The 9,196-nt window shown below is 41.9% G+C and overlaps 1 protein-coding gene across 6 annotated transcripts in view; it reads left to right on the top strand.

The window, feature by feature from the left end:
• The first annotated feature begins 4,289 nt into the window (after window positions 1-4,289).
• The window catches only part of LOC149313078 (nephronectin-like), an 81,554-nt gene continuing 76,647 nt past the window's right edge, over window positions 4,290-9,196 (top strand). For all 6 annotated transcript variants that reach the window (XM_089526022.1, XM_089526018.1, XM_089526020.1 and 3 more), the window contains exon 1: window positions 4,290-4,795. In XM_089526022.1, coding sequence (XP_089382148.1) covers window positions 4,725-4,795 — 71 coding nt within the window. In that variant the 5' untranslated portion in view covers window positions 4,290-4,724. The remainder of the gene's footprint in view (window positions 4,796-9,196) is intronic.

The following is a 9,196-nucleotide window of genomic DNA, read 5'->3' as shown; positions in this document are numbered from 1 at the left end:
CATGCAAGTTAAATGCAAACATATACTATATACTTAACATATGCCTAGTTTAGCCCTAGAAGATTGCATCTGCAATTCACTGTAAGAAGTAGCTGAAGGTTAGAGAAAATTCCTGGCAGGTATTTACTACACAGGACACCAAGCAAGTTTATTCTTGTTTTTCTGTACTGTCTTGATAATATATGTCTATAACTTACAATTTAATTTAGACCCTTAATTCAATAATAATAACAATAATAATAGAGGAACAGAAATTAGCACTGCAATCTTTTCCAGTAAAGTTGGAACAGGGAATGATGGGCTCAGGCTGAATCCAGCCATCCTGATACTTTTGGATTCTCTTGATGATCATAATCACACCTTTTGCCACTATGTGGTATTTTTCCAGCTTTTGTAAGTGTTTCCCCCTCCCATTCTTAAAGTTTGAAATACCTATCCTAAGGCTAAGGCAGTAAAGGTTTTAAGCTAAAATATGCTAGACATTTGATCCCAACACTTTGCCTTTCAAATGTGGCCTCTGAGAACTCTGAAAATGAATTCAGTTCAACCTAATTAAGTTTGGCTAAAAGGGGTACTGAAGAGGAATCTAACATGCCTTCATTTTTGCTTTTGCTTGAGGTGCTATAGCTATACTGTAGTGGTGGGATTGCATGCTTTGAAGCAAAAGTCTACACTGCTTGTAGCAGGGCCTTCCATGCCAGGCTTTTGCTGAGCAGTCAGACTAAATATGCCAAACAGCTACACTGTGCATGCCATCGTATTTCCAATTTCTATGCATGGTTATGAAAGCTGGACAATGAAGAAAGCTCATAGGAAGAAAATCAACACACCTGAGATGTGGTGTTGGAGAAGAGTCCTACCCATGGGCTGCTAAAAAGACAAATAAATGGGTCCTAGAGCAAACCAATCCTGAATTCTCCATAGAAGCTAAGATGAATAAACTGAGACTGTTGTACTTTGGACATATCATGAGAAGATATGACTCAATGGAAAAGACAATAATTTGTCAGGAATGACAATTTTACCAACTTGGTTTTCCTGTATTGTTTCACTTTTATAGTATTCATCCCTCTCTTCAAATTGCAGTTTGGTTTTATTTTTTGCTCTCTGCATGGAGAATCATTGAATTAAATGGTAAGTTAAACAAACAAACAAATAGGTTTGAGGTGTCATTTTTAAAGAGACAGAATACATGTGGTTTTAATTATTCTAATGAAAGGTTTTACTTTATCGTTTTTTTATTTCTTGATTGTGTGGCATTTTGTTGGGCTTTAATGGCAATGTAATATTTTAATGCCAATATTGGGATTTTTAGCAAAAAAAGTGATGCAGAAATAGTTTAGTGAGTAAATAAAATAACAAATATCTAGCGAAACGTCTACGTTTTCTCTACAGAGATTTTGTTTTGTCCAATTGTTGTTTCACTGAACACCTATCCTATCTATATACTTTCATAGATTCAACTTCACATATTGTCCTCTGCTCCTATTTTTGTTATTCACATACAGATATAAAGGAAGAAAACGATCTCCTATGTTAGAATGAGAAAGATAACACTAGATGTGTTTCTTTTATTAGGTTATACTTCATTTTAATGGTGCAAGCCACTGCTTTTCACAGGCTGTCTGTGGCAGACCAGCAGAAGGTGTTGTTAATTGCCATTAAGTCAATGGGAGTCCTTCAGATCACCTTGTTATCAACAATCCTGCTTGCAAACTTGTGGCTTCCTTGATTTAATATTATCTACCTGTAAGGGGGTCTTCCTTTTCTCCTATTACCTTCCAAATTAGCAAGAATCATTGGCCTGTTACAGACAGGCCAAAATAAAGCTGCTTCGAGTCACTTTGGAGGTATGGTATTTCAATGATACATGAGTCCTAAGAGTCTGGAAGCTGCACCAAAGCTGCACTCCAGTCCTTAGGACTGGAGTGTGGCTTTGGTGCGGCTTTTGGACTCTTAGGACGCATGCATCATTGAAATACCATAACTCCAAAGTGACTCGAAGCAGCTTTATTTTGGCCTGTCTGTAACAGGCCATTGTCTTGTCTTGTCTAATGAGTCATGTCTTCTCATGGTGTGCCAGGGACCATTACAATGTTTTTGTCTATGGGCTACAACGATTTCTTTCTCTCCTGGACCCTCTCTGTGGACCAGGAGCCAGTGGCTTGTGGACCAGCATGGATCCGGGGACCTCCACATGGAACAGAGCTGTTGAAAACTTCTCAGTACACAAGATGACTGAAAAGCAAAATAATATGTGTAAATACATTGAATACACATCTAAACATAAATATGATTGTAGAGGGAAGAAATTACAAACAGAATGGTCAAAACATACGTGTAACATTTGTCAACTGAATAGAACTCTGTATATCTAATGAAGTGGGCTTTAGCCTATTACTGTTTCTCTAGTGATGAGGCTGCAGCCCTATATGGGCTTAACTAGAGGCTGTAATCTCTGTTCAGTTCAATGGACTTAACTTCAAATTTGGCATGTATAGGCTTGTGGTGCAATTTTGAATCAAGCAGGTGTATGTGGGAATGCACACAGGCACATCCATGCATGAGTACTTTGGATATTGTGGAATGAACTTTCTTAAGCAGTTCTATTTTTCATCCCCTAGCAGGCATAAAAATAAAACTGAAAGAATCTGAGCAGTTAAATATCATCACTGGACTCTTTTGTTTTCCTTTTTATACTCTGAGAACTTGTCTTATTTTCACTAATGCCAGTCTCTGAGTTTAGAAGAGTAACTCCCCCCCCCCCCCCTTGGAACACAGCACTGAGAATCCTCTAGCCAGGATGGCTTTGCCTCATTTCATTAATCTCAAACTTGAGTCTGGAAGAGTTGCTTTTTAAGACTTGCTATTGAGCGTTTTCCAGTCTTTTCTAACCTATTACTATGTTCTCACGTTGAGAGAGAGTGTCTTGCCCAAGGCTACCCGGTGGTTTTCCATAGCAAAGGGGTAATTTGAACACTGGTCTCCAAAGTCCAACACCCAAACCACCACACTATCTCTCTGACTCCCCAAACCTCCCATCCTTGCATAGCTGTTCCCCCAAATCTGTCCCTGAGCTTGGAAGACTTGGACTACAACTACAGAAATCTCCCGGCCACCATGTCCTTGCCTCCTTATTTCTCTAAATCAGTGGTTCCCAACCTTTCTAATGCCGTGACCCTTTAATACAGTTCCTCATGTTGTGGCGACCCCCAACCATACAATTATTTTCATTGCTCTGTGCAAATATGTGTTTTCCGGTGGTCTTAGGCAACCCCTGTGAAAGGGTCGTTCGACCCCTAAAGGGGTCCCGACCCACATGTTGGGAACCACTGCTCTAAATCTATCCCTCACCTTGGAAGACTTCATTTTTTGACTTTCTTGTTTGTTGTTAATTGCCCTTGAGTTGACTTCAACGCATGGTGACCCTGTGAGTGTGACACCTCCAAGATCAACCTGACTGTGGCTTCTTTGATTGAATCTCTCCAGGGACCCCTCTCTATGGCAATCCAACATGGCTCCATTCCAGTAAGGTCCCAGGCCTCTTTGCAGGCAGAGAACAATGGATTCCGCAAGAAGTCTCCATGTTTTTGCATCAGGGACATTTTGGTGATGCAGAAGAGAAGAAGAAGGAGTAGGAGGTGCCTGCCTGCACAAAATATATCCTCCCCAACATACAATCTTTACTAAGGACTGAAACAACATGCAGGCATCTAACATCTCCAATTGTTGTTTTCCCCCCCTCCTGTTTGGTTTGTAACATTTTGTCCGATGAAGAAGAAGCCAGTGGAGCTTTGAAAGCTTGAAACAAGTATCTGGTGCATTTGGGTTGGCCATGAAAGGGATCACTCATGGATTTTTGTTTGGGTTTGTTAAATGGCCAACATGGCTCCCCCTGCATGTTTTATTTAAGGATTATTTACATAATAATTAATCATTATAAATAAAAATATGTAATAAAATAAAATATGCAATAATTTAATTATCATCATCAGCAGCAGCAGCAGCAATGGATGTATCTGAGTGTTTTTAGCTTCTGTTTGATGTCCCAACCACCTTTGGCCAGGTCTGCCTTTTGTGGTGCCTAGTCCTTCTTGGGGGCAGTCAGGCCATTGGTCCCCTCTCCTTCCTTTGGGTTCCCTCCTTCTTGGGAGCCAGGGATTGGGTTCCCTCTTGGAGGGCAGCCCTCCTTCTCTTGCCTGGCTCTCCCTCCTCCTTCCATGGCGCGCCAGAGAAGCAGGAGGGCGCGCGTCCCTCACCAGAGCGCCCTCCTTTTTTCCTTCCTTCCTTCCTTCCCTCCTTGTCCTTGGAGCAAGGGAAGGAGAAAAAGAAGAAGAAGAAGAAAAAGAGAGGGAGGAAAGGAGGGAAAGAGGCAGCCAGTCAGGGGAAGAAAAAGCCCAGGCAGGCGAGAGGAAAGCCTCCCTCCTGCTGCTGCTGCTGCTGGTAGTGGGCTTCCCTCTTTCTTTCCCCTCAGGAGGAGCCAGGATTAGCCCCAGCCTCCAGAGGAGTCCAGTTTCCCGAAGCTGGGAGTGCCTTCTCCAGAGAGGAAGGAGGGCTCCCTCCTCACTTGGTCTCTCAGCCTTCCCTCTTCCCTCCAACCTGCTGCTGGAGAAACTCCCCAAGGCTCCCCTTCTTCACATCCCTCTCCTTTCCTTTCCCTCTTCCTTCTCTTTTCCTCCTCCTTTCCTCTCTGTTTCCTTCCCCCCCTTTCCCCTTTCCCTGCCATGGAGTTGTCCTGGAGGGTCCTCCTCCTGTCCTGCTTTTACCTGGAGGCTTCAGGGGACTTTGACGGGAGGTAAGCCAAAGATTGGGGCCATTTGGGGTTGTTGCTGTTGTTGTTGTTCTTATCCCTAGCTGGGATAAGAGAGAGAAGCCCTTCGCTGGGGAAGGAGGCTTTGCACCCCAAACGCCTCCGCTGGAGACAGGCAAAAAGCCTCCCTGGCAACAAGCTTCACCCTAGGACTTGTGCCCCAGAATACAGGAGTCTAAAGCCAGTGGCAGTCCTTGCCCCCAGGGATACAGAGGAGTAGACTTGTCCCTAGGGAAACATTGGAGGTTTCTGGCCCATAGAGATACATAGGGGACTCTTTGCCCATAGGGAAACTCTGGAGACCACTTTCCCATAGGGTTACATCAGAGAATACTTGCCCATAGGGAAACATGGACAAGTATGGTTCCTCTATTGGCATATATAATGGGAGCTGTATATTTGCCCCTAAATAATACAATCCTATGAGAACAAGTATTTTCCAATGTTTCCCTATGGGCAAGTATGGTTTTCATTTGTTTTAAATACTTCTTGTATATTTCCCATTTTCCAGGGTTTTTTAAAAAATCCTCTGAAATAGGAGAGAGAAGGGAGCCAGCCTTGGGGTTGAGGCAGAAAGGGGGAGAAAACTTTGACAAATCCCAAACCAGGGAAGATTTTCATGTAGCTTTGACAACATTCGCCTGAGGGTTTTTGTTGTTGCTGCTGATGTTAAATGTAATTCAAACATGACAACCAAAAACCCAGGTCTAAATAAATCTGCAGTCCCAAAGTTGTGGAAAAAGCAGAGCCAGCAGTGTGCAAGGGATAGATAGAGAACTTGGCACACAAACACTTGGAGAAAGTAAGCTGTTGTTGTTGTTGTTGTTGTTGTTGTTGTTGTGTGCCTTCAAGTCTTTCCCGACTTACAGCAATCCTATTATGGGGTTTTCTTGGCAGGTTTCTTCAGGGGAGGTTTGTCATGGCCATCCTCTGAGGCTGAGAGGGTGTACTTTGCCAGTTTCTTCAGGAGGGGCTGCCATTGCCATCTTCTGAGGCTGAGAGAGTGTGACTAGCCCAAGGTCACCCAGTAGGTTTCTGTGGCCGAGCTGGGGTTCGAATCCTGGTTTCCAGAGTCCAGCCCTCAAACCACTGCTTGACACTGGCTCCTGGAGAGAGCAGGAGGCACCTGCGCATTTGACAGATTTGCAGAGGGCAAAGGACTATAATTTTATACTCAATAAAATTTTTTTTTTTTTTAAAAAAAGAAAATAACCAGAACTTGCATCTATATAAATGTGCATGCAATTTGAATCTTAATTTCTTATCACATACAGAGTCAGATCATTTGGGATTCATCTCAATAATGACTGGGTCTATCTGGAGATGCTGGGGATAAAACCTGTGATTTTACATGAAACTCTGCCACTGAGTACAGTACTTTGCTTGTTAAAGCGACAATGTTATACAACTGGAGTGATGAAAGTATGATCAGACAAGAGAGCTCTTTTGCTGCTTTTATTCAATGAATGATTATACTTTAGCTGGAGAATTCTAATCAACTTTAGGAATTTCAAGAGTATGAAATCAATTGGAAGCATTTGTTCTGGATTAACTGACAGAAAACATAAGGGTGTGATGTTGTGTCTTTAGGGTCAGAAAGCACAACAGGTTATTATATTCTGTGGGTATTGACTGTATTCCATGGAATGTACTCCATAGCTAGCCCAGACTTTATGAACCCCATTTATTTAGATTTCATTATATTTTTCACATAAGTTCACCAAAAGGAAGCATGACAGTAAGAGCTTTAGAATAAAATGTATTTATTATTGTCATGTTTGCCTGTTGGCTGTTGTGTATAATTCCTGCAGATTTATATAGACTGTCACAACTGAATAACAGTGGTAACAACTGCAGCACATCTCCAGATGGACAGTGTGTGTCTGTGTGTGTGTTCAGTGTGTGTGTTGCAAGATGGGGGACACTATCACTTTTGCCGAATACCCCGTGGATGAACTGTGCAGTCAAGCAAACCAATAACAAACTCACAATCATTTCACAGCACTACTTTTTCTTCCAGAAATGTATCTATAAAATGCATATCTAAAAGAGAAATTAACCAGAAAAGCTGTAAAACGTAAAGCTATGTTATATTCCATAGGCTAAACATACTTTAGTTGTGCAAAGATGAGTGATAGGCAAGCTTTGACAGGTTTGGGCAACCCAGGGTTCTTTTTAACTTTATTACTCAGTCTCTCCCCTCCCACAGACTGCAGTTGATAATCTTAACCTTTCTCTACCTATATTATATTTGTGTGTGATTTATCATATAGCCATGGCTGTGTTAACCTTGTATGTAAAGCCAATTTCAATTTGAAATGAAATGGAACAAATGATGGTTGCAAAGCAGTTTGCAAAAGAGTAGTTTTGTCAAGCTGATTAAACCAGCTGTGGAATCTGTTCCGTGTGCTCTATTATCCCTCAAGCAATGTAAAAGATGTACACCTGGAAGTCTTGCTTCATTTATTGACTAGAAATGATGAAGTCTGCAGGCTGATTTGGTGTCTGTTTCTTAAGCAATATATAAAGACAATTGGGCATGGCGAAGGGCAATAGATTTTCCTTGCATGCGATTTGGCATAAGTCAGTGTAATGAGCTAATGTTGCATTCATGGTAACTAAAACATGCAAAAGCCAGTTTGGTAATTAGGTGTGTGGTGTTGATTTATTTAGAATATTTTCATACTGCCTCCTCAAAGTGTTTTACAAAGTTAAACATAACAATAACATATAAAATAAAATGAACTGAAACAAAAAGCACACATCATTTAAAAACAGAAAAGGTTTTTAAAAAGTAAAATTGTGTATTAATTCATTTAAAAGCAGATTGGAACACACGTATCTTTAAGGTCATTTTAAATGCAGTCAGGGAGGAAACTATATGGCTGTCCTGTGTAGCATTCCCCACAGATAGAGGCACCACAGAAAAGATTCTACTATTTGTCCCAATTAACAGATGATACCAAAGGGTATCAAGTTGTGGTTGATCTTATAGCCTGGGCAGCTCACATGGCATAGTGGTTTGAGTGTTGAACTATGATTGGAAACCAGGGTTTGATTCTCAGTTTGACCAAGGGGTGACCTTGGGCAAATCACATGCTCTCAGCCTCAGGGAAGGCAATGGCAAACATCATCTGAACCAATCTTACAAAGAAAACCCCATCATAGGTTCACCTTAGGGTTACCATAAGTCTGTAACTACTTGAAGTCACACAGCACAGAGACACATGTTCATATAGATGCAGTTAATGTGTTTGGACTCAAGCAGTTTAGGGCCTTAAAAGTGATCACTAGCATCAGGCCTACAAATATTAGAAACAGTGCACCCACAATCATCATTACAGGATCACTGTTAACATGCTCTGACAGCTTAGTCCAGAGTTTTGGAAAGTTACTTTTTTGGACTACAGCTATCATAAATGATAAAAAAACAAAACTAATGCTACGTTGTCATTCAGGATTTGATCCTGGATGAACATGCAGACTTGGAATGTATCACAGAGACCTAGCTGGGCGAGGTGTGTGTGTCTGTGTGAGTGAATCTCTCCCAGCTTTTTCCATTGGATTTTCTGTACAACAGGGAGGTGGAGTTGTAGTGGTTGGAGTAATTGTGACTTAAACAAAAGGAAAACATTTTGAGTGACAGGTGACATGCAGTGACATGTATTATATGTGACAGACACAGACAGCTGAGTCATGAGCACATGGATGGGACAAAGCTGCAGCAAACGTACATCATGCTATCTGCTTTATCACACTAGGGGGCAAACAGGATTTAAACAAGAGTTAAACAGGAAATGCCTGATGTTTATCACACAACATTTCCTGTTAACTCTCATTTAAATCCTGTTTGCCCCCTAGTGTGATAAAGCAGTATGTGAGGCAGAGTAATGACTCAGAACCACGCTCCTATACAGTATAAATGGGCCAAGAGACACCCCCCTATATAAGTTGACCAAGAGATCCATTCATTTCAATCTAGCTTCAGACCTGGCTATGGTATGGAGACAGCTTTGGTTGCCTTGGTAGATGACCTACACAGGAACCTGGACAGGAGGAGCGTGTATATGTTGGTCTTGCTGGATCTCTCGGCAGCTTTCGATACCATCGACCATGGTATCCTTTTGGGCCGCCTCTCTGAGATGGGACTTGGGGATATGCAGTGGTTCCAGTCTTTCTTGGAGGGGTGAACTTAGAAGGTGATGTTGGGGGACTCCTGTTTGACCTGCTGGCTGTTGGCCTGTGGAGTCCCTCAGGGTTCTGTTTTGTCCCCCATGTTATTCAACATCTACATGAAACCATTGGGAGAGGTCATCCAGAGTTTTGAGGTGCGGTGTCACCAGTAGCAATAGCATGTACATTTCTATGCCACTTATCAGTGAATTC

Source organism: Sceloporus occidentalis, unplaced genomic scaffold (assembly GCF_023333645.1).
Source record: "Sceloporus occidentalis isolate IW3139 unplaced genomic scaffold, rSceOcc1.0.p SCAF_5, whole genome shotgun sequence".
Lineage (NCBI taxonomy): Eukaryota > Metazoa > Chordata > Lepidosauria > Squamata > Phrynosomatidae > Sceloporus > Sceloporus occidentalis.
The sequence above is the reverse complement of the archived record's forward strand: the minus strand, read 5'-3'. Positions and strand labels throughout refer to the sequence as shown.